This window comes from Gymnoscopelus microlampas (assembly GCF_963454915.1).
Source record: "Gymnoscopelus microlampas genome assembly, chromosome: 22".
In the NCBI taxonomy this organism is placed as follows: domain Eukaryota; kingdom Metazoa; phylum Chordata; class Actinopteri; order Myctophiformes; family Myctophidae; genus Gymnoscopelus; species Gymnoscopelus microlampas.
In genome coordinates, this window is record NC_139959.1 from 39,060,483 (window position 1) to 39,086,870 (window position 26,388).

General features: G+C 41.2%; 1 protein-coding gene across 1 annotated transcript; it reads left to right on the forward strand.

The window, feature by feature from the left end:
- The first annotated feature begins 6,884 nt into the window (after positions 1-6,884).
- LOC311038940 (uncharacterized protein) lies at positions 6,885-25,372 on the forward strand. Its single transcript, XM_084048572.1, has 13 exons — positions 6,885-6,917; positions 9,260-9,406; positions 9,646-9,777; positions 10,916-11,017; positions 11,170-11,272; positions 12,315-12,384; positions 12,948-13,033; positions 14,224-14,364; positions 15,503-15,697; positions 16,149-16,409; positions 20,187-20,223; positions 21,287-21,489; positions 22,287-25,372. The coding sequence occupies exons 2-13, from the start codon at positions 9,279-9,281 to the stop codon at positions 24,555-24,557; spliced, it is 3,729 nt and encodes a 1,242-aa protein (XP_083904698.1). The 5' UTR covers positions 6,885-6,917; positions 9,260-9,278; the 3' UTR covers positions 24,558-25,372.
- The last annotated feature ends 1,016 nt before the right edge of the window (positions 25,373-26,388 follow it).

The following is a 26,388-nucleotide window of genomic DNA, read 5'->3' on the forward strand; positions in this document are numbered from 1 at the left end:
ATGTCGTGCAGCTTATTAGCATAGACCAGGGACCCCCATACCAGATTATGATATACGCAATACGTACATCGACCAGGGAAAAAACATTTTAACAACACAAATCTTGTAAGGGGGGGCCCTTACAAGATTTGTGTTGTTAAAATGTTTTTTTTAATCTTTTTTATCCAAAGGTTTACATTCATATTTTTGAAAATAGCAGATCTACAAGCTCACAACGTGACGCGTTGTGAGCTTGTAGATCTGCTATTTTCAAAGATTTTTATACATTTGAATACTTGAAATGGGACATTCTGCATAAGGAATACATTTACTGTTTGTACTTTAAGTACATCATGATGCCAATACTTTTGTAGGTTTCACTTAAGCCCATTTTGAATCCCGGACTTTTAGCTACTTGTAACAGAGTATTTCTAAATTGTAGTATTTATTGATACTTTTACTCAAGTAACAAATATGAGCACTTGTTCCAACACTGCCTGGAAGCTTACTTCTCTTTTAACTCCGCTTTTTTCATTTCCTGAAAAATGAACATTTTGGAGTTAGGACAGCAGAGATATATTAGAGCTAAGCTGGCAAGAAGTGTTTCTTTACGGGGAAAAAACAAGACTCATTCTAAATCAAAGGACATGATTTATGACAAATCATGGTTATAGATGTAGTGGAGACGTAGAAATAAAAGTACTGAAAATTGGAAATACTTTTTTTTTAATACTTTATTGAGTCCAAACATGTTACAATAAATCATTCAGTTTACTTCCATAATAGTAATAATACATTTCACATGTTTTATGTCTCTGTTATCACCAGACATTTCGACCCATTCTTTTTTTTTTTTTTTTTTTGCAAAAAAAAAAAGAAAATTGGAAATACTTAAGAAAAGTAAAAATACCTCAAAATTGTACTTAAGTACAGTACTTGAGTAAATGTACTTAGGTATTTTGCACCACTGTAACTATGGTTACCTAGCCAACGAACCTGTATGATGAGCAGTGTTGGGATAGTTACTAAAACATAGTAATATGTTACTTATTACATATTACTTGTTTAAAAAGTAATGTAGTTACTTTACTTATTACTCCCTGCCAAAAGTACCTAGTTACTTATTACTTTAGTTACTTTTTTTTCTCGCCCCCAGTAATTTGCATCCTTTCTCCCCAAAAGTCTAACTTTGCATTTTCAACATTAGCAGTTGTTTTTTTTCTCTTTTCTGCAGGCAGCCTACATTGTAAAATCCTCATTGTACACTCATTTGAATTATATTAACACTAAGACTTTTACAGTGTATGAATTCATAACTTACAGACTAAATGAAAACCATTTGACGACTATGAATTGAATACTAAGGACCTCAATGGAAACAAGTATTTTAAATGTATTTAATGTATTTTTTGCCTAATAAAATATTCAAATTCAAACACCTGGGCTCAAACAGATAATGACTCATCATGAGACACAATCTTTGAACAACTTCTGTTGTTTATTAAAGCTCCAAACATAAACTAAACAAACATAGATAAAAACATATTCATAAACTGCTATATTTCTTTGTAAACAAAATGTATTCTAATAAAATACAAAAATAAAAATGCTCCCATAGCAACACATATCATCGTGGGCTAGGCCTATGTACTAGGTTAAACAAAACAGTTAAACAACAAAACCTCTTCATAAAGTGCTTCATTTCTTTGTAAACAAAATGAATTCTAATAAAATAAAAAGACTCCCATAGCAACACATATCATCGTGGTTCGTGGGTGTAGGAAATGTAAACTTCAAAACAATCATTCTGACTGACTGATATTTAGTGCATCATTCAGGACACAAAAAAAACATATCAGGAAAATAAATCAAAAGTGTGTTCCACTTGACCACTTCATAGCAGCCTACAGCTAGGCCTATGGACTAGGCCTACGGTTAAGTGGGCATTGGACAATATGCTGGTGGACCCACTTACAGCCAGCCTCTCAAAAACCTTTTATTTGACAGCAACCAACTAAACAACAAAACCTCTTCATAAAGTTCTTAATTTCTTTGTAAACAAATGTATTCTAATATATATATATATATATAGAAAATAGCCGACCTACAAGCTTACGGCGCATCTTCATCGGTTAAAAAGTCGCTTATAATAAGCAGACATGGCAACAATGTTTGATCCGGTTTAAGGGCGGCCCGCCCTTCCGCAGCTGATAATAATTCACACAGACATGAGCGCAACGTTTCCGTATCCGCTCTAGACCGGATCAGCAAGCAGCCTGCATAGCAACTCGATCCCAACCAGTCTACCATTATATCAATGGACCAAAAACAACACAGGATCAAATAAACACATTCAAACCCAGAGTACCACCGAGGCTCGTGAAAAAAAGTAATAAGTTACTTTTTGAAAAAAAGGAAAGGTAATATTATTACTCAAAACGTGAAAGTAATTAGTTACGTTACTAGTTACTGGGAAAAGGTAATAATATTACTTTAAGTTACATATTACTTTAGTTACTTCCCAACACTGATGATGAGAAAGCCTTTTCTACAGAGGGGAGCTTAACCTAAAGCAACTTCTTATACTCACCACTAGGGGGAGTCAGTGTATCACAATCTGTTGGGTCAAGTTATGGAATGATCTGGATTAAGAACTCAAACAAAGCATTAATATTGTACAGTTTAAGAGGATGATTAAAAAGGACATCCTTAGCTGTTATAGTGGTTGATTGTATTTATTAATTAAAGTATTCTTTTTATAAGTTAGTGCTGCTTAGACAGGGGGTCCCTGTTTCATCTGTCTCTCAGCTAAGGGGTCCCTGCTTCATCTGTCTCTCTCAGCTAAGGGGTCCCTGCTTCATCTGTCTCTCAGCTGAGGGGTCCCTGCTTCATCTGTCTCTCAGCTAAGGGGTCCCTGCTTCATCTGTCTCTCAGCTAAGGGGTCCCTGCTTCATCTCTCTCTCAGCTAAGGGGTCCTTAGGCTGGAAGACATTGTGTGTGTGTGTGTGTGTGTGTGTGTGTGTGTGTGTGTGTGTGTGTGTGTGTGTGTGTGTGTGTGTGTGTGTGTGTGTGTGTGTGTGTGTGTGTGTGTGTGCGCGCGCGCGCACGTGTGTGTGACCATATAGGCCTGATTGTATCATGAAGGCAAACATCCATTCGCCCCCAACATCCAGAAACACTTTCTCTTCCAGCCCATAGGGGGAGCCACTGCCCCACATGTTAAAAGGTATGTGTGTCTAACTGTTGTTTCCCTGACACAGATTCCTCAGCTCCAACCCACACCTTACACAGCTCGGCCCACCCGGCCTGGCGGGGAGGAGGGGCCCCCTTCTGGTTGAAGTTTTAGACACACATACACCAGTGGTTATCAAAGTAGGGTCCGTGGACCCACAGGAGTCCTTAGGGGTTGTTCCTGGGGGTCCTCAGCAAAAGTTGTTACCATAGCATTACAATCATTTTAACCACTTTATCCATTTATACGTTGGCTATTCAAGAAATTGCAGATCTACAAGATCTACAAACTCACACTTGGTGCCGAGCTGTGAGCTTGTTCATCTGCTATTTTGGAACATTTTTGAAACATATCGAAAATATATATTTTTATTTAAATCCTTTCTGCTGGGGGTCTCCCTGGCACAAACGCTTTCTCAGATGGGGGGGGGGGGGGGGGGGGGGGGGGGGGCAAGTACATGGGGGCCCTTGACTTGAAAACGTTTTTTTTAATAAAAAAATGGAGTAACTATTTTTTTTTTAGACCCTTTTTCTCCCCAATTTAGTCGTTATGCCAATTAATTCCTCTGCACACACATGTGTTCTCTGTGTTGTCACTGCTGTTGTATCATACTGACTCACCTGCCAGTGGGGAGGGGACGTAGAGCCTTCGTCCTACTCCTCCCGCCCTTACTTCTTCCCGAATCTGTGGTGGTGAGCCGATACTTTACCACTGCTCCACCTGAGCACCATGACATGTTGTATAGAGATACTTTACCACTGCTCCACCTGAGCACCATGACATGTTGTATATAGACTAATGTTTATACAATGAACACAGTGAAGAGCAGTGATTGTTTCTCTCTACAAGATCTGTGTTTGCTCTCATTTGTTCTGTTTGCAACTAAAACGAAACGTTTTATTTCGGTTTGTTAACGTGTTAAAGCTTAAAGATAGATATTCAATGGCTGTCACCATTACACATTTAAGTTGACGATTAATTGTCACTCAAGTAATTCATTAATGATTCAATTGTGTGTTTGGCCATTGAACATTGTAACATGTGAATTATGAATAAACAACTCTGTTTTCTACTCCTGTTCAACACATTACAACACATGTACACGTTCCCTAAATAATTAGAGGGAACATTGCCTGATGATTGGCTTTTTAATGGAGGGTATTTATACTTTATACATAACTTAACTAACTATCTTAACTTAATTATTTAGAAGGTTGCAGAGAACAAGCACATGTAAATACAGTTTACAATACAACCTCAACTAAAATGGATCGCCCTGGAAACCCTCAGAGGCTTGTTTCAAATGTGATCCTCATGTACTCAGTTCATGGAGACATTATGTAACTTGGTATGTTTTGAATAAACAATTGAACATGTGAACTATAAGTCACTCTGCTATCATTTGGGCCTCTGGCGCCGCCTACTGTCTGATAGTTAACTATAAGGAAGATAACGTCTATTTAAGAAAAGATGAAAGAGATGGTTTGGCTCTAAGACCCCCCAACACCTGTCCAGTCAGCACCCCAAAGAAATGAGAGTCAGACAACGGTCTGTCGAAAATGATCAGTCTGTATTGCTGAGCGTGCACACGGGGCAGTACAAGTTACAGACAAGAATGCAAAAATCACACTGATATTACAAATACAGGCAATAGTATTTATACACAAGTTGGACGTCCTAACATCAGACATAAGGTGTATCCTAATGATTGCTTTAGAACCCTCAGACATCAGATGGGGTTAGATGAGCTGTCAGGCGTCATGGTGTTACCATAATAAGTTGTTGTTCATCTTATTGCGTCCTTGTGTACAATTCTCGGTTCCATAAACAGGTTATTCCTTCGATATCACAGGACATGTGCGAGGTCTGTCTGTGATAGGATGACAGCTGACAAAGTGAATTAGTGACACATAATGACATATCCCGGTCATACATAGATACAGGTCATTTAACATTTAATCAAAGCGTTGACCAAGGCAGGTTTACTGATCGGAAACATATGGAGCCGGCACCAGATATCGGCTAGTACAGGGGTCTTCAACAGGGGGTCCGGGACCCTTAGGGGGTCCCCAGAGTTACTATAGGGGGTCCGCCAAATCTTTGTGTGAGGGGATTTTTTTTTTTTTTACCTTAACCACTTGAACCCTAGCATCCCTTTTCTGAGGAGAACTTTAGCCAAAAATAGCAGATCTACAAGCTCTCTTGTAGATCGGCTATTTTCGGCAAAGAGGCTACAGGTGTAGAGGGGGAAAAAGAGCAGACCAAGTAAACAAAAAATGTTGAATCTGGAACACAATTTTATACAATATAGAGGAGGGGGTCCCTGCTTCATCTCTCTCTCAGCTAGGGGGTCCTTGGCCTGAAAACGTTGAAGACCCCTGGTCTAGTAGGTAGGTTACAGTAAGGCCGTGGCTTATGGATGAAGAATGTCAGGTTGACAGTGAGACGACAAATATGGAGCCAGCTACATGGCCTTGCATAGGGAGAGAGAGAACATAGTACATGACTGAATTATGCCAATATGTATAATATCATTATATTAATTTGACTGGTTAGATCTATATATCTAGATCATATCAATCTGGTCCACAAAACACATAGTTTTAACTCCATCACTGTCAATTTAGTTATTTATTTCCCTCTTTCTTCCCGGCCTATCTGGCCGGTCTCTGGCCTAAAATTATGATCATTTCTCGGGTCGGGCCTGGTTTGGGCCTAATTCAGGCCCAGTTCGAGGCCGGGCCTTAATGTTCAGGCCCGTAGAGAACTCTACATCATGATGGTGTTTCTGTAAGAGACATTAGTTATAAACTGTTGTTCTATTCTGTCTGTGTTCATAACTGAGGAGCTCTGATTGGTCAAATGTAAAGGTTCCATTTGTACACTCTCAGAGTTACAGACCTGTAAGGATCCATTTGGTTCCATACACTCTCAGAGTTACAGACCTGTAAGGGTCCATTTGGTTCCATTTGTACACTCTCAGAGTTACAGACCTGTAAGGGTCCATTTGGTTCCATTTGTTTACTTAAAGTCCGCGGCACCGAGTGCCGCGCTATGAGCTTGTAGATCTGCTATTTTTTTTAAATCTTGAAAACAAATAACACATTTTTTTAGATTTTTTTTTTCAAAAAACTGTTAGGATTTAGGAAAAAAATGTAAGAATCGCCTCAGCAATAGGTTAAGACTTTATTATTTAGCCTTTGACTGCCCTTATAAGGTCTTGGACTTATTAGGCCTTTGTTCTGTATCTAGGCTTGTGTTTTGTGACTCTGTTCTTGCCCTGTTTTTGTGTACCTTTATTTTGTAGTATGTTCTGTGTCTTCCTGTCTGCCCCTGTAGTTCTGTACCTGCCTTCTATCCAGCCCTATGATTGGCCAGTGTTTACACCTGTGTCCTCTTAGTCCTCCAGCCTATCCCAGTGTTCTCACACACACACACGCACGCACGCACGCACGCACGCACGCACACACACACACACACACACACACACACACACACACACACACACACTCTCTCTCTCTCTCTCTCTCTCTCTCTCTCTCTGCCTACACAGTACATTCTTTTGGTTTAGGGGCGTGGCCTTGGCCAGGTGTGCGGGGGGATTGTGAAGCGCGCTCTGTGACTCACAACACAGGAAGTGAACAGAGACTCCATGTTGACACAGAGATCAGAGTGAGACGACACGGATCTGACCGATCCCTCTAGAGTAAGTGTTTTCATTCTATATATAAATACAGTAATAACTCTCTCTGTTGTGTTGTTATGAAGGTTATGTTGTGTAACAGTGTTTAGACCACAGACGAGGTCAGGTCAGGTGATCAGTGATGAGGGGCTGACGTGTTGTTCTTTATTGTGACTCAGTGATAAAGTGATGTCAGCATTATGGTTTTACAGATACAGTATTTTATTAAACAAATACATATGCTGTCATTGTGAATGTATTATAAAAAAATACATTGTATTTAGAAAATTGCTTGAACGTATGTGACTGTCGTCTGCTATGATGTCACTCTGTGTGTGTGCGTGTGCATGCGTGTGCGCGTGTGTGTGTGTGCGTGTGCGTGTGCGCGTGCGCGTGTGTGTGTGTGTGTGTTTTCTGTAAAGTTGAATTTTGGTATAGTTGAGGGATGTTTTGGGGGACTTTATTTGGGTCTTTTTTCTAAACTAGTTGCTTATTTGGGGCTTGTGTCCTATGTTGTTTCAACCAGTGGTTCTCAAACACCAAGGACCCCCATCTTAAATTATTTTATGCCAGGGACCTTAAATTCTATCTTCTAAAAGTTAATGTAATGTATCTCTGCAACAGTTTGGACCAGTTTTTACTTTAGCTTTATACTTATTACGTCTGTCTGTGTATCTGTCTGTCTCAGTATGTCTCTCTTTTTGTCGATCCTCTCTGTATGTGTCTCTCTCTCTCAGTATCTGTCTCTCTGTCTCTGTGAGTGTGTAGCCTATCTATTGCTCCGTCCGTCCGTCTCTCTCCCTCCCTGTGTGTGTGTGTGTGTGTGTGTGTGTGTGTGTGTGTGTGTGTGTGTGTGTGTGTGTGTGTGTGTGTGTGTGTGTGTGTGTGTGTGTGTGTGTGTGTGTGTGTGTGTGTGTGTGTGTGTGTGTGTGTGTGTGTGTGTGTGTGACCATATAGGCCTCATTGTATCATGAAGGCAACATCCATTCGCTCCCAACATCCAGAAACACTTTCTCTTCCGGCCCATAGGGGGAGCCACACTGGTGTCGTTTAAACCAGTGGTTCTCTAATATTGTCATGTTAAGGACCCCCCATGTATTTGTCCATGGACCGCCATATGGAATTATTTAGTGCCAGGGACCTAACTTATTCTATTCTAAAAGTTAATGTAAGGTATCTCTACAACCAGTTTGGACCAGTTTTTACTTCCACTTTCTACTTATTACGCCTCTGTCTGTCTGTCTGTCTGTCTGTCTGTCTGTCTGTCTGTCTGTCTGTCTGTCTGTCCGTCCCCGTCTGTCTGTCTGTCTGTCTGTCTGTCTGTCTGTCTGTCTGTCTGTCTGTCTGTCTGTCTGTCTGTCTGTCTGTCTGTCTGTCTGTCTGTCTGTCTGTCTGTCTGTCTGTCTGTCTGTCCGTCCGTCCGTCCGTCCGTCCGTCCGTCCGTCTGTCTGTCTGTTTGTCCGTCCGTCCGTCCCCGCCTGTCTGTCTGTCTGTCTGCCTCAGTATGTCTCTGTTTGTGTTGATCCTCTCCGTATGTCTGTCTCTCTCTCAGTATCTCTCTCTCTCTCTGTGTAGCCTATCTATTGCTCAGTCTCTCTGTCTCCCTGCTTCCTCCCTCCCTGTGGGTGTGTGTGTGTGTGTGTGTGTGTGTGTGTGTGTGTGTGTGTGTGTGTGTGTGTGTGTGTGGGGACATAAAACCATTAGAATTACAACTAGTGTGTAGCTTGTGTTGCAGATTAAACTTCTTCATAGATTTCATAGATAGTTTCATAGACTTGTTGACAGCTCTATCATCAGTGTTGTGTTAATAATGGGTGTGTTTGTTTGTTTACACATGAACTTTTTTATTAATATGTTGCATTCTGTTCATGTGTTTTTCCAGACATTTGAACACTAAAACCCTCAATGCTTACAGTAAACTTGACCTTTTTACTTGATCTGCTCTTTTTCCCCTCACAAACCTCTTTGCTAGCAGATCTATAAGCTCACAACACGTTATGAGCTTATAGATCTGCTAATTTCAAATCCCCCCCCCCCCCCCCAATAGGGATGCTGGGGTTCAAGTGGTTAATGTAAAAAGAAACTAAACACAAAAACAAAACAATAAAGCACTGTTCCTATCACACAAAGATTTTGCAGCCCCCTCATGTAGTAACACTGAGGACCCCCTAGGGGTCCCGGACCCTCTGTGAGTGACTTTTTGGGGTATGATCTATGACATAACTTGAAGAATATGTTTGAATCATGTTATAAAATGTTTCTGCCCCAAACACTGTGCCTCAGCTTCAATAGACATGATGTCACTCATATCTTGTATTCATCATTTCCTGTTTCCTGATGTATTTCATTGACTGTGACGTTGACAGGTTTAATAAAGACCTAAAGATGAGTCAGTGTGTGGAGAGAGAGGAGGAGGGATCTGACAGACCAGAGTCTCCAACATCCAGCTGTGTGTCTATGAAGAGTGACCGGTCTAAAGGAAAACCTCCTGAACCTGGACCTTCACACACACAGTATGTGAATCATCCACATTATATACAACAACAGTATAACACAATATACACACTGTACAATATACACACTATAACAATACACACAACACTATAACATGACAATGTCATCTCATAAGTGCAAATTATTCAAATGAAAACATTCTTTAGCTATTGATACGTTATCATGAATGCAGGATGTGAATGAATTAACACAGATTTAATACACAAATAACTTGACTCTTATTGTGTCCGTTTGTCAGGATGAAAAGACCAGCAAAACCAACCACTGATGATGAAGACTGGATATGTGGACGCTGTAGCTACAGGAACACTGCTGAGGATTTAACATGCAGACACTTATACTGCGATATGACGAAGATCTTATCCACAAGGTAACGTTGGCTCTCTGTCTGTTTTCTTTATTTATTTATTTCTCAAATGATTAACCTTTGAACTTCAGTTGAACCTGGACCTGAAGACACAAAGGATCACTGATCTGTTACCTGTTACCCCTAGATACCCCCCCCCCCCTAGACTGGGGCAATGGGGCATAACATCAACTGATTATTTATGATGATGATGATGGTGTCTTTATAAAAGATGTTTAAAGGTGATCAGGGATCTGTACACCAAACCTTTGATCTTTAAAATGTTGATTGATTTCATTTGTCAATATTTATATGTTTACACAACTATTATTATTACCACCAGTAGTGGGAAAAGTGCTCAGATTTGTTTATTTTTACTTTAGTAGCAATACCACAAGTATTTATTCAAAATGTTACTTGAGTAAAAGTACAAAACTATTGATATATATCAAAATATAGTTGTAGGGCCAATGTGCCAATCTTCGCCTGAATACGTCTAAACGCGCTCACAACACTTTGACTTGGGCTGTCTCTTGTTACTCACTGTTTGATGTTGTTGGTTGTTGCATCTTCATGGATTATGACAGGAGTTGTGTAAAAGTTTCAAATGATAAGAGGGGCGGGGGGGCAAACAACGAAAACAAGAACAGGCTCCAGACTTAAACTAAAAGGGTTTCAAAACAAACAGGCGCAGCACAAGGGTTCAAATAAACTCAAAATAATTCGGTTCAAAGTCTGTGTGTGTGTGTGTGGCGAGCGAGCGAGCGGTTGAAAAACTGTTTCTCTTCTGGCTGAGGCCTGATTAATAGAGCACCATGGTGCCATTTTCCAAGACGACCAGTGGGGGCGCCATTTAGTCAAAAAACATTAAATAAAATGAAATGGCTCCTACAATAGTACAATTGAAACTAATTATTAGATGTAGATCTGCCATTTAAATCATTATTATTTGTATTTATTTTTAATTATAATTATTTGTGTTTGGGAGGAGGGGGGGGGGGTCTAGTTTACAACCACATGAATAAACCATATTTCCACATGTACAGTTACAGATATATAATAGAATATTATGTCATAATATCATAATAATGATGTGTTCCTCATTGTTTCTCCCTCCTCTTTCTATGTCTCTTTGTTTTTTCTATCATTGTCTTTCTCTCAGATGGTTCTCCATGACAGCCCTACCTCTCTGTGCAGCAGACATGATGAAGTCTTGGCATAAAGACATCTCACAGTGGAGCCGTGACCACTATGTCTGCTTGCTGTGAGTGTTCATCACACAGAAAGCAGAACCAATACAATGTGTTCCCACCATCTTCTAGACCACAGACCAGCTGAACTATTATCACTTATTATATGATGATTGAATCTGATGTGTGACTTTGTCTCTTTCATTCTCTGTGTGTTGGTGAGCAGTGTACAGGTCATGTCAACAGGAGACCCAGCTGAGGACATAAAGGACCTGGTGACTGATGCTCAGAACACAGAGAGGAACAGTTATGAGTCAGCTAACAACGAGGTAAGAACCTAATATTCTCTCCATGACATTTATTTACATGTTATAATGAATACATGAACTACATTGTAGCGTGTAAGTCGGACAGAAACCTCATATCTCCATGTTTGAAATTATTGTATTAATGTTTTCATACATTAATGCCCTATTTCATCATACAAGAGTGTCACTCAAAAGTAGGAAAATAACAGATATACAAGCTCACATGATGTGAAACGTTGTGAGCTTTTAGATCAGATTCATTAACCATTTAAACCCTATATACTTCAATTGAATGGGGTTAGGTCCCTTACTTTTTCCCCTCTACACCAAATCTCTTCACTGAAACTAGCAGATCTACAAGCTCAGTGTGAGCTTGTAGAGCTGCTATTTTCAGAGAATATGGAAGCTAAGGTTCATAAGGTTAATAGTGATCTATTACAGTAAACTGTTCACTTATACCCAGTGATGGAAGAAGTACTCACATTTTTTACTTGAGTAAAAGTACAAAAGTATTGGCATAAAAATATACTTAAGTACTAAAATAAAAGTACTCATTATGCAAATGTCCCATTTCGCAAGGATCAAAATCCTTTGAAAATAGCAGATCTACAAGCTCACAATGTGTGGCTTTGCGATGCATGCTGAGCTTGTAGATCGTCTATTTTCAAATAGCCAAAGTATATAGGGCTGAAATGGTTTGTGTTTGTTTTGTAATAATAATGTACATCTTCAAAGTAACTAGTAATTAACATTTTCAAATAATTGTAGTGGAGTAAAGGTACAATATTTACAACTGAGATGTAGTGGAGTAGAAGTAAAAGCATAGAACATTGGAAATACTCCAGTAAAGTAAAAACAAAATACACCAAATGGTGTATAAAGTACAGTACTTGAGTACATTTACTTTCCACCACTGCTTTTACCTAGTGAGGCCCTTATCTATCCAGTCTTTTATTTTGGAAATACAGGAAGTAAAAGTTAATTCCAAACAATGTTAAGGATCAGTCTGTTAATGTCTTGATGTAGTTTTGACTCTCATTGTCTGTTGATGTGTGAAATACAGGGTGAATACTTGAACCTTATGTTTGAGAAGAGGTCTGAGGCGCTGAGGGAGAAGAGTCGGAAGAGTAGGGGTAAGGTTCTAGGCACTCACTCACACACACACACACACACACACACACACACACACACACACACACACACACACACACACACACACACACACACACACTCACTCACTCACTCACTCACTCACTCACTCACTCACTCACTCACTCACTCACTCACTCACTCACTCACTCACTCACTCACTCACTCACTCACTCACTCACTCACTCACTCACTCACTCACTCACTCACTCACTCACTCACTCACTCACTCACTCACTCACTCACTCACTCTGTCCCTAGGTCTCTCTCTCTCTCTCTCTCTCTCTCTCTCTCTCTCTCTCTCTCTCACTCTCACTCTCTCACTCTCACAACCAGTTTAACCCTATACACTTTATTGACTGGGTTCCCCCAGGGGTCTGTACTTGGTCCCCTCCTTCTACTTAAAATATCGTAGCTGATCTTCAGGCTCACAACGTGATGCGTTGTGAGCTTGTACATCTGCTATTTTATCCAGATGTTCTTGTTCACCCAACTAACATGTTCACACTGTGTGAACAATGAATGTTTGTTTGTTGTTCTTCTGTAGAGATGAAACAGTCTGGTCAGATGGAGATGAAGTCCATGGATCAGAGATCATTACCTTCTGTTCCTCTTGGTGCTCCAATTAACCAGGTCAGTTTCACTACAGTCAGAAACTGCATTAAAGGTAAACATGTCATGGAGTGATAACTATTTTAATTAAGTATTTATGCGTTTAAAATTCAAAGCATTAATTAAATAACCCGGAGCCTGTTTCACATAACCTAGATCAGTGGTTTTCAACCAGTGGTCCGGGGACCACCAGTGGTCCTTGAGGGGGTACCAGGTGGTCCCCAGCTAAATGATGGAGAGTTGGTAACCAAATGGACCCTTAAGATCTGTAACTCTTGAGAGCGTAAAATGAAACCAAATGTAGTGAAAATAGCAGACATACAAGCTCACATGATGTGAAACGTTGTGAGCTTGTAGATGATATTTATTAACCATTTAAACCCTATATACTTAAATTGAATGGGGTTAGGTCCCTCAGGGGTCTATTCTTGGTCCCTTACTTTTTCCCCTCTACACTAAATCTCTACACTAAAACTAGCAGATCTACAAGCTCAGTGTACAAGCTCACTGTGAGCTTGTGGAGCTGCTTTTTTCAGAGAATAGGGAAGCTAGGGTTCATGAGGTTAACAGTGATCTATTACAGTGTGAGTACCACTATTCACGTACTCACATTTTTTACTTGAGTAAAAGTACAAAAGTATTGGCATAAAAATATACTTAAGTACTAAAATAAAAGCACTGATTATTCAAATGTCCTGTTTCGCAAGGTTCAAAATCCTTTGAAAATAGCAGATCTACAAGCTCACAACGCGTGGCCAACCCATGAGGTTGACCACTCTTCCTTAGTGCCCACTTTTGTTGTATCCTTATATCGATGCTTAATTGTAAATAAGAGTGAAAAGTGTTACAGGCAGAACAGCAGGGACACCCCTGAAATATTTGCGATGAGGGCCCCCCCCAAAAAAGAAAAAGAAACATTCATAGGGGGGCCCACAGTGAATCCTTGTCTTAGGGCCCAGAATGTGGTGCTACACCCCTGGCCCTGGACACACATTCATGTTCATTAATTGTACCTGGCTTGACCCAGTCACACCTCTTCAACCTGGCTTGGTCTTCATAGAACACAATAAGCCAGGATGCACTGAGTAGTCTTTTTTTAAATCCTGGATGACTTCATTCTGCTTTAGTGAAATGGGTCCCCAGTGTAGTCCTGATTCTACAATCATATCAGATGAAATGTCTAACATGTTCTTGTGCTGTGTGGTCTACAGATGGACATGGGAGCAGGGAGGATGGGTCAGCCCAACGTTACCCAGTTACAGAACCAGTACCTCCATCCAGGCTGGATTCCAGGTCTTGTTTCCAGAGTTATTGGCATGAACCAGCCAGGAGCGCAGGGAGGCATGACTCATGTAAGAACCAGAAAGAGACTAATAATAATAATAATAATAATAATATAATTAACCCATTTAGACCTGCTGCCACCTATACGTTGTTATACCTTTGAATCCGGGAGCCACGTCTGTGTCTCATTAGTTGTTGCTATACATATAGCAACATCATGTTGTATACATTTTTTTTGTAAGAATTTGAACATTTTCAGAAATCTTAGGTTAGGTTTTAGAAGGCGTTTTTAGAATCGACCTCAGGTCTAAATGGGTTAATACTATAAATATACTATAATACTATAAATATTTTTTTTTATAACACACTTTATATTCTCACAAATCTCAGAGTGCTACAGATTAAAAGCAAGGCATAAAAACAGCATAGGAAACAAAACAATTACAATAGACCCAACTAGGCTAAACTAAAGGGCTAACATTTAGAAATTAAAACTCAGTATGAAAAACAAACAAAGTCCATGAAAATTAGAAAAATGCTTTTTTATTTTTTTTAAAAAGCATCAGTGGACTGTGGTGCTCTCAGGTGGTCTGGGAGGGCATTCCACAGACATGGGGCTGTGTAGCAGAAGGCTCGGTCGCCCATGGTGCGGAGGTTGGTGTCAGGGACAACGAGAAATATGGGCATTCCGATAGCTTCCTCGGTCTGTGTATCTTCTCGGCTCTCAGACTGTTGTTACCCATAACTGTACAAACTCACACTTTAGCCTGTTGGAAACCCACTATGATGACACTGTGACATCTTGTTTATTCCAGCTTTGAATTTACTTGTGTTGTGTGCTACCAGAATGTACTATTTGAACCCTCTGAAAGGACCTTATAGTGTGATATTACATTTCATCCTCCAACATACAACACAGACTGTGAGCCCTGTTCACCTCCTTTGTAAATGTAAGGCAAGGCCATTGTATGTGTATAGCACGTTTTCATCAACAAGGCAATTCAATGTGCTTTACACAGAACATTAGGCAAAGGAAACACATTTATACAATGACATTAGGATGCATGAAACAAAAGAAGTAAAACATGTATAGTTACAGCGCAAAGGAGAAAAGAAAAGAGAGAATAAAGTAATAATAACCACTCAATCTCTCCCTCTATCTATCCATCCATCCATCCATCCATCCATCCATCCATCCATCCACAGCTGTCTCAGAAACATTCTGTGATGACAGACAGACAGATGTACACTCCAGCATCGGTTGGCAGCAGAATATCGCAGTACCAGTCCAGCTTCCCACCCAGCATCCCACCCAGCATCCCACCCAGCATCCCACCCCAGCCCTTCCAGTATCAACCCTTCAGCCCCTTCCTGCACCACACAGCTACCACACTGCCTCCTGTAAGTTGCCCCTCTGCTGCTGCTGTTTATTTTGGTGTTATTGTTGTTATTATGCCTCGTACTGCACAATCATTTGTTGCGGCTACAGATAGAATGCATCATTGCACTGTTGTTGCCCTTCTGCACTAACATTTACAAACGTACGGACAGCATTTGTACCCGTTAGAAACCACATGCAAGGATATATGTTTGTGGTGATAGGATCTAGGACCTTGCAATGTGACATTCCATTGTATCCTCTCCACTTTTCCTCCAACATACAACACAGATGTGTGAGCCCTACCCACCTTCCTTTGTAAATGTAAACTAATAGTTAGTGACCTCTCGCGCTCTCGCTCTCTCTCTCTCTCTCTCTCTCTCTCTCTCTCTCTATCTCTCTCTCTCTCTCTCTCTCTCTCTCTCTCTCTCTCTCTCTCTCTCTCTCTCTCCATCCATTCTATCTGTCCCACAGCTGTTTCACAGTTCTTCTATGATGGCAGAAGGACATACTTACACTCCAGCATCAGTCAGCAGCAGTACACACTTCAGCTCTCAGCATGTCCAGACAGGCATGACCTCCCAGAGGGAGGTGAAGAAGGAGGTGAAGGTGGAGGAGAAGAAGGAAGTGAAGAGGGAGGTGAAGATGGAGGTGAAGAAGCAGGAAGAGGAGGATGAGGAAGAGGGGGAAGTGGGAGAAGAGAGGAAGATGGTCAAGATGGAAGTGAAACCAGAGGTGAGATCGTCTCCTGTCATTCCAACTGTGCCATATTCCCCTTTGGTTGCAAACGTAATCATGTATAATGCACATCAACCATGGATGTTACAAACCAGACATCATAGGTTTACTTATTAACCCAGTGGTTAAACTCCTGTGCACATCAGCTGTACTGTACAACTTCACTTTCTTTGTGCTTTTGATTAGATCAACAAACACGTTGATGACAGGTGTGTTTTTGTCAACGGACACCAAAGTATTTATTTGGGTTTGGGTTCGTGCTTGAGCAGTGCTCTGCACGTTGTAGCGACAGGATCTCTTAGCGACCTCTGTCTCACCTGTAGCTTGTGTGAAGAACTTCAGCACACCTCCAGACCTCGACACACCTGCCACATACATTTTACATGGTTCTTTTCAACCGTGATCATTGAAATGTTATTTTGTTTATGCGGGACATGGGACAAATGTCCCATTTTTGGGACATTCCCGCAGAATGCAGGACATGTGGTCACCCTCCCTTGCGACCAACCAGAAGACCAAAGTTGTTTGTTGTCATGCAAACTCTCACTAATGGGGCTGAAAATCTAACAACAAAAAAATACTCATTTGACACGTTTCAATGTGGTCCTGAAAAATAAATAGTCTGATAAATTACACGTCACATGAACTCACAAAATACAAAACCACTAAAAACCTAAAAATAGCACCAAAAAAAATCACAAATACTAAACCATTAATACACACATTAAATGCATCACTAGCCTGTATAGCCTTTTCCATAAAAGTATTCTCACACTGTTTTTAAAGGAAACTTTAGATTGAGACTGCCTGACACACAGACAGGGCAAGTCATAATACGTGAACATTCAGCATACGTGAACATTTAACAAAAATCCTTTGTGGGTATGGGAGCGGTAATATGTGCATGAAACATCTCTATCTCATTGTCCCACATTCTCAAAATGTGTGGTGTATAATAAATCATATAATTTATATTATGGTTAATTATTGAATTATTTGTTACATAATACTTATTCTACTAACTCAAAATACCAACAGAACCACCATTATAATAAATATATTTGGAAATGTTAAATGTTGGTAAAGAGACGTCAATATTCAACGAATCAGATGTTTGCAGAAACTTAAAATGCCATTTATTTTACTTATTTTACTGGCGACTGAGTTGCATTTTTATTGTCTCCGCTAGGCCGAAGGTGTGGCCGAGACTATGTTTTTGCCCCTGTCTGTCCGTCCTTGTGTGTGTGTTCATCCATCTGTCTGTGTGTGTACAGCTAATCTCCAGCACTGTTGAACCAATCGGCGTGGAATAACCCCCGTCCCAAATTTTACACATCGACCGATTATAGCGCCACCAGGAGGCATCAAAAAACACATTTTTTTATATTATTATTACTCAAACAGATTTTCTACAAACATCACGCATATCGGTACACATTATCTCTAGAGTCACGTGATCGAGACTGATTTGTGCAATTTTTCATAATTCCATCCTGATTGGCTAAGATTGCCTTCCAAAGTTTGTAGGAGTGGCCAGTTTTGACCAAAATGCCTCGAATCATGTCCGATTGCCGTGAAACATTGCTGGCCCACAATAAGCTATCTAGCCCAGGCGTTTCGGGCCATATTTTGATGGAATCGTGCACTTTACGATAAAAGCATGAAATTTGGCACACAGTTAGAGCATGCCATAAGGAACATTTTTGGCTATAGGGCCATCGCAGATTTTTCCTGTGGTAACCATGGCAGCCATTTTCCAAAATGGCCACCACCTGCTGTTATTTTACCAATAACTCAGGTTCTAGACCACCTAGGATCTTGATTCTGGTGACTAATCCTACATTTTCAAGGATGAGGAATACAGTGGTACTATTTAGATTTGTCCTGTGGTAACCATGGCAGCCATTTTCCAAAATGGCCGCCACCTGCTGTCATTTTACCAATAACTCACGTGCTAGACCACCTAGGATCTTGATTATGGTGACTAATCCTACATTTTCAAGGATGAGGAATACAGCGGTACTATTTACAACATGCTACTACCTAACTACATATATCTGGCATTCAGTTAATTAAATAATAGTAAACCCATCAAAATATATAATGGTGTAGTACAGTACATGTTTTCAAACTGACACATGAGAGTCAAGAATGTTTCTTTTATTAGTAGTAGTATTGCATAATTATTTTCAATGGACTATAAGACACAACAAAGGCAGAGTACTCATGAGTCATAGCCTAATGGCATATAGACCAATTATTTGTTTACCAACATTGAGACTGGACGCACAGGTGATTGTTTCACGCAATCAATTCTCAACCTGTTGTTTTGGGGTGCGCTGGTTTCAGCACACCCCAACCCCCTCTTGTGTGTTGGCTAGTGAGGCGCGTCCTAGCGAGACCTGATAGAATGGGTTCATTGCGCGCATACTGGTTCCGCGCGGACTGGTTCTTATCAGTGTGACGTCGTCTGTTAAGGGGTCTATTCAATAAAGCCAGATACTCTACACAATGTTAGTTGCACAGTCCACCACAGTAGCAAAGGGCAGTACACTGAAGTGCTGCCTTAACACATCTGCATTGTCCACTGCATCCCTTTTTGCAACCACAGCGGAGGAGTTCTCGACAGGCCAGGCTCGCTTCTGTGTGGTCCAGTGCACCTCCCATCCTCCTGTCAAAATTAGAATCAGCTTTATTGTCAGATCACGGGTTTACAAGTGTAAAGAAGTGGATTAAATTATTTGTATTCACCTGTCTCCTTCCTCTTCCACCCCCATTCACCTGGGGATGGGAGTTCAGGGGCTGCAACCATCACCTGTCCCCAGCAGTGGCCAGCTTGGTAGGCTGCCCTCTTTGTATGTTGAATGTTGAATCAGTGCAGCTCGTGTTGGGGGGAGTCCATCAATTGTTCTACCCTTCTGGGTGAATAGCTGCTTCCGTGCCTGATTCACTGATGCCTGGCCGCTTGTGCGGTCATAGAGCAATACCACAAATCGCTCCAGAGGCTCCATCCAGTCATCTATTTTGTCTGGGGGGTAGCAGCTAAGGAACTTTTCCCAGTTCCAAAAGCAACCCACAGCTCAGTCAAGTGGAGGTGTTGGGCTGACGTTACTGCCAGGACCAGCACATCCGTGTCTACTGTGCGCATTGTCACCTTGCTATACCCTTCCTTCATAGCATCTTCTAGGTGTAATATGACGCGAGTATCAGCCTTCTCATGTACTGTAGTTAGTTAGGTAGTTACTAGCATGTTGTGAATAGTTCCACTGTATTCCTCATCCTTGAAAATGTAGTATTAGTCACCAGAATCTAGATCCTAGGTGGTCTAGCACCTGAGTTATTGGTAAAATGACAGCAGGTGGTGGCCATTTTGAAAAATGGCTGCCATAGTTACCACAGGACAATTCTAAATAGTACCACTGTATTCCTCATACTTGAAAATGTAGGATTAGTCACCAGAATCAAGATCCTAGGTGATCTAGCACCTGAATTATTGGTAAAATAACAGCAGATGGAGGCCATTTTGGAAAATGGCTGCCATGGTTACCACAGGACAAATCTGCGATGGCCCTATAGCCAAAAATGTTCCTTATGGCATGCTCTAACTGTGTGCCAAATTTCATGCTTTTATCGTAAAGTGCACGATTCCATCAAAATATGGCCCGAAACGCCTGGACTAATCTGCCCTGGCAGAGATCAAACGTATGTGTGTTGATTTAGGAAGTCATTTGAGTGACTTTTTAACATGGATCACTTTCTCAACGTCTTTCTCAGATAAAGGAAGAGAAGCCCTCAGGACATGGGTGTAAAGGTGAGCCCATGGACACTTATTCTTCATTCTTTTTTGAATGTCTGTTGTTGAGGTTCAAAAGCAAACCTGGATTTGCACACATATTATAGATTTATATATTTGTCTCCGCCAGGAGACTATGTTTTCGTTCTTGTCCTTCTGTGTGTCCACCAAGCTAACATTGGTCAAGCTTCACGTGACACGTGACAATATGTTGAAAAGGTGTGCTTTGATTGGCTAGCGAGACGCATGGTGAAATAGAGTCCTATAAATAGGTATGTCACTTCAAAAGATCATTTATATCTTTTGAAGTGAGGTAAGACAGGATTAATCAGGAACAGTACTGGCGGAGACCTGTGCTCCGAGGAGCACATTTTCTAGTTTGCTGTTTTATTTTGTCTTCAATCAGTAAGATTTTAGTTAAAGGAGCACTTTGCTCATTTCCAACCTTATCTTCATATAATTGGTTCTCACTAATGCTCATTATTAGTCTACTCAATCTGTGTCTCAGTGGTGGCTGTGGACAGTTCAGAAACCTGCCTACCAGTGACATCATTGATGGGGAATCCAAGCTAATAGAAACTACAGTTGTTCTCGTCCTGGAAAGTTGGCATGCTGAAATAGAAGCCGTTGTTCTTGAATACAAAAACAAATATGATGTCATTGGTAGGAAGGTTTCTGAACTGTCCACAGCCACCAATGAGACAGAGTGAGTAGACAGAAATGATGTTATATTATAATGAGCATTAGTGAGGACCAATTATATGAAGATAATATTATATTATAATGAGCATTAATGAGGACCAATTATATGAAGTTAGGTTGAAAATTGGTGAAAAGTGCGCCTTTAAATATCACACGTCTTCCATTTGTTGTGTCCTAACTCCTTCCCTTCGGATTCTCTCTTGTCTCCTCTCATTCATCTCTTATTACCTCCTTTCCTCCCTTCTTCTCCCTCCACTGCCCTTCACATTTCCTCCTTTGTATTCCTCTCTTTTCTCTCTCTCTTTCATTCTATATACCCCCTCCTCTCATTATTCTCCCCATCATTACCTTAAACTCTCTCCTCTCCTCTCCTCTGTAGGCTTTAATCCAGAGGAGGCACATCACCTTGTGAAGCCCATCCCAGAGGGTCTATATCAGCCCAGAGGGTCTTTATCCACTCCAGAGGGTCTATATCAGCCCAGAGGGTCTTTATCCACTCCAGAGGGTCTATATCAGCCTAAGGCCTTCCATGGGTTTATGAGGGAATCTGTAATCATTGGACCAAGTAACAAATCTAACCTGGTTAGTGACTGCACTGGCTACCATTTTGCTTCTGCTGCTAATATTACTGTGTGTGTGTGTGTGTGTGTGTGTGTGTGTGTGTGTGTGTGTGTGTGTGTGTGTGTGTGTGTGTGTGTGTGTGTGTGTGTGTGTGTGTGTGTGTGTGTGTGTGTGTGTGTGTGTGTGTGTGTGTGTGTGTGTGTGACTCAAACCCTGATTTTAGTATTAGTCTTTCAATCTTATGTACAAAATACATGACATTAAAACATATTTGGTTTTGCTTCCTCATTGTAACAGCAATAAACAATAAAAAAAAAGGCATCAGCCGTGACAAACAATAACAAATGAATAAAACCAGACATTTTTACCCACGTTCATTCGGGCTATGGGACTGCAATCCCAGACTACCGATCCCATAGGCTGCGAGGACCGCCTAATAAACAGCTTAAATGTGGGGAAAGTGAAAAAAATCATATGCCAGTGGTTGATGCCCGTGTACAAGTTCAGATCGATCGGTCAGCCGGCCTAGGAGAAAATGGATTCTAACTCACAGACAGAGGTTCAGTCATTTTATAGTAAGATAAGTAGCAGCAATAGTAAAAAAAGAATGGCAAAGTATGTACACATGGTCGAGGTGCTTGAATGTGCTGGTTCCTAATAAAAACTAAGTCAACCAGTCAGGAATCACACCACAGTCAGTTGACAGGGTGTGCCATTTTTTAAACCTGGCGGTGTAGAACAGTGTTATTTAAGTAATGTTTATTTATGTTTATTTCATATCCATGACTTTCTTTTCTTTCCCTTCTCTCTTTTTTCAGGAGGGGATGCAGGGTGGTGAGGAATTAGGGTCTCCACTTAACATGTACCCCCCTACGGCCACCCAGTTTTACCTACCCTACGATTACACTACCGAGCCATACACACCCTCTTACCCATACACCCCATACCCACCTCCCCAATACCCACCTGATCTATACCCAACCCTCACATACCCACCCGAGCAATACCCACAACCCCTGTATACACAACCCTGGCCGTGGGGCAAAGGTGAACAAATACCACAGAGTGAGTTACAAAAGATGGATGATATAGATACAGAAGGAGACAAAGCTTCAGACATTCCTCACAAGAAATCTGACTGGATGTTTAACCCTCCCTCCACACCCAGCATTAACTCTTACATTCAGCCCCAGTTTCAGCCCCAGTTCTACCCATTAGAACCCGTCAAGCATCCCTCAATCACTGAAACGCCTTCCGAAATGGAAAGGCAGAGAGCAATAGACAGATACCTGAGGGACATACCATATCTGAATAAGACCTTCCCTGTTCTTCCCTCTTCAACTTTCTCCTCATATTCTCAAGCTAATAGAGAACAGCAGCAACCCAGAATGTCAAAACATGACCAGGTCTCAGGTCTCTCCTCCGTACCCAGCCCAAGTGTTGGAACAACATCTGCTTTGCCTTCCCAGTCTGTTTTTTTCTCCTCTACCAGCCTCAATAAGTCTTCCTTATCTTCTTCAGAAGTGTCTCATCTTCCCAGAAAGAGAAGAAAAGAAGCAGAGATAGAGGAGTCTGATATTCTCCCTTTTCAAGATGTCTCACAGGAAGTAATTACACCCAACATGTATCCCTCTGTTGCTACAGTCTCCCCCATGTTGTCTTCCTCATCCACATCACAACAGTCCTCCCATGAGTCCCCAGAAGAAATTATGTCTTGTGACACAGCCTGTGATTTGTCAACCACAGACCAGCCTGTTACAGAGTCACTGTCCTCTGTGCATCACTCAGTGGAGCTCCAAGATGCAACTGATCTAAGTTCACGCTTCAGTGGTTGTAAGATGGGAGAATCCATGTCTCTGCCTCATTCTCACAGCTTACCCTCACTGAGTCAAATTCCAGGTTTAGAGAACAAGACAAGTTTCAGAACAAAGCGGTCCCACAGTTTAAATGATGTTACACTACTGGACAAAACACAGAAAATTACACCTGATATCATTGTTGTAGAAAACAAGGAAAGCTACAGGTTCCACTGCACCCAAGCAGGACTGTTCCAATGCACCGTGACCGATCTGGTGTTTAAGATGGAGACAGAGGGAGATGTGACTTACAGGACAGTCGCCTGGCACCGAAGGCTTCTAGCCCAGATTAGGAAGAGGCCCGCAGGACCACTGTTTGACATCAAATGTTCTCAGGAGTCTGTCTGTCAGTTACACTTTCCACATTGTGAGATCCTCTCCATGGGTGGAGGCAAATCCTTGTATGTTCTCCATGTGATGGATGATGGGCACATTGAGCTGATCTACCCTGATGTGATCACAGAAACTCATGTTATCATAAATGTAAATACGTTTTCTCCCCATGGTCTTGTCACCGATGTTGACAGCACCAAGCAGGCATTGGTGTCACTTTTTTATACACCACCAATTGATGATTATGATCCCATATCAACCCTGAAAGTATTGCTGTTACCTGGGAATGTTGTGCTGCGTGAAGTGGTGAACCAAAGGAGGGAGATAAATGGAGAAGAGATTTACATTGAAAAGCCTCCCTGTAAACTAATCCCAAAGCAAGAATACACCCTCTCCACTTCACCTGAAGATGATTCCATTATAATTGAACCAGATAAGGCAACATTTGAAGTTGATGAATCATCCTATCACAATTACATTTCAACATTTGAAGTGATTTTAGAGGGTAAGTTTAGGCGTGTTAAGTTGCTTCTAAGAGACAGTAACCCATCCATCTGTGCATGGAAAGGCTATGTAGACCTTTCAACTCCTGCTTTAAGGAGACAACAAGTTCAGTGCACACTGACTCTTCCAGCAGAAGAGAGACTGTTTTCTGTGCGAAGCAGCTTCGTTGACAGGGTTTCACTTCCCAATCTTAACGGTCTCGTGGACAAACTTTTAGAGATGAGTGTTATAACTGACGCTGAGCAGGAGATGGCTGATGGGATGCAGATAAGAAATGACAAGGCACGTTTTGTCATCGACACAGTGAGGCGCAAAGGACCTGATGCAAGTTCAAAAATGATATTGATTCTCTGTGATCTGGACACGTGTCTCTCTGAACATCTTGGGTTGATGTAGAATTGGACTGATACTTAAAATACCAGCATGTTTGATTAATTGATTGAATATTTTATTAGGCAAAAAATGTAAAACAGCACAGTTTAAAATACTTTGTCTAGCAGGTTCGTTCATGAAAGTCCTTGCGGTCTTGTTTCCAATGAGGGCCATGCATGTAGGCAATGTTCTGCTGCTTCTTTTTTCCCCCTTTTTTCTGAGGATGAAAATACAAGTTAGACACATTGAAGTTGGATCATTGTATTCAACTGCTTTTTATTCTTAATATCACGGTCATCCAGAGCACCTTCAAAGTGAACAATGACAGGTGCAATGCCTTGCTCAAGGACACTTCAACAGGGTTGGTCGTTACATGGACTCTCATTGGCTGTTTCAGGATTAAACACATGATGCTGGACACTCATTGATGATGTTACATGGACACTCATTGATGATGTTACATGGACACTCATTGATGATGTTACATGGACACTCATTGTCCGTTTCAGGATTAAACACATGATGTGTCTATGACCAACAATATGTGTTGACTATATGACCTCAGCACAAGGATTTTAGAAATGTCTTTTAATGTTTTAACTTTGAAATATGAACTGGAATCATGTGTTTGTTTTGAATAAATCAGAGCAGGCTCTACTTTTAATTATATTTATCTTTAATGATCTCTTGTTTTTCCCAGCTCAACTAAACAAAGTCTTTCTCAGGGACGCTTCCACACAAAGCCTTTAGGAGCTGAGTATCGAGCCTTTCCACTGTGTGTTCATGTGTGTCTGCGTGTGTGTGCGCGCGTGCGCATGTGCGTGTCAGTGGCGCAGTCAGAACGCTAGTATTCACCTGTTTCCTAGGATGTGTGTTTTCCACTTCCTGTCGATTTAATCCAATTAAATCCAATGAAACTGCATGGTCAGATGACCAATGATATCCAATGAAATCGACAGGAAGTGGAAAACACACAGCCTAGGAAACGGGTGAATAGGCTGGGCCTGAGCAGGAGCGGGTGGGCACTACCTAGATACCTCATTGGCCTCTGCAGTTCATTGGAGCAACATGCTTGGTATGGCGGCCACCATATTTCCGGGGGGAACGGGCACTGGCCAATCACAGCGTGTTGGCTACTGGCCAACCACAGCGAGTCTTTTCCAGGACTTGTCAGAATCTAGTTGTCCCGCCCCCACCTGCCTCTGATTGGCCTACTGAACGCTCCCCTCTGTGACGCACACGGAAATTTACAGCTGCCCCCCAGAAGCGGAAGTGCGTCCGCCATACATACACTTCAGAGCCAAACGAGGCGTCTACCTTTATATGTCTATGGTGCAGGGCACGCATGCACACGCGTTTATGTGTCCCCGACCCATGCGCGTGCGAAGCAAAAGTTTGCGGTTATTGCACGGATATTGGGCGTACAAATAATTCTTATTTTTGCCTGATTTTACCGTTTTTTTTTATCCAAAAATGTATTATAAATTATTATTTCTTTTCAAATTCTTCCCCAAAAACATTTTTGCATGTAAAAAAAGTTGAAATAGCTGATCTACAAGCTTAAAACGTGTCACGTTGTAAAAGTACAGAATGTAAGATTTCAAATGATGTTTAATATATTTATATCTGAGAAGTGTCTTATAAAAATGTTGGGGGGGGGGGATGCAAAATAAATATATATATACACTTGTGACTTTTTTTAATTCAGGCTTTACAATTGACTGTTACACCTCGTTGAGGGAGGCAGCAGTGTTGCCATGGCCGCTTATTATAAGCGACGTTGTGCTTGTTTTTCAGTAAAGTAGCTCGTAATTGTTGGTAGTTTGTGTTTTTTTGGGCTTGTTTCTAAAGTGTA

Bases quoted from the DNA above. Each gene is read 5' to 3' on its own strand.
- LOC311038940 (XM_084048572.1), top strand. From the start codon at position 9,279: ATGAGTCAGTGTGTGGAGAGAGAGGAGGAGGGATCTGACAGACCAGAG. The intron at 15,698-16,148 runs GTAAGTTGCCCC...TCTGTCCCACAG, and splicing joins CAGCTACCACACTGCCTCCT to CTGTTTCACAGTTCTTCTAT. The intron at 16,410-20,186 runs GTGAGATCGTCT...CGTCTTTCTCAG, and splicing joins AGATGGAAGTGAAACCAGAG to ATAAAGGAAGAGAAGCCCTC.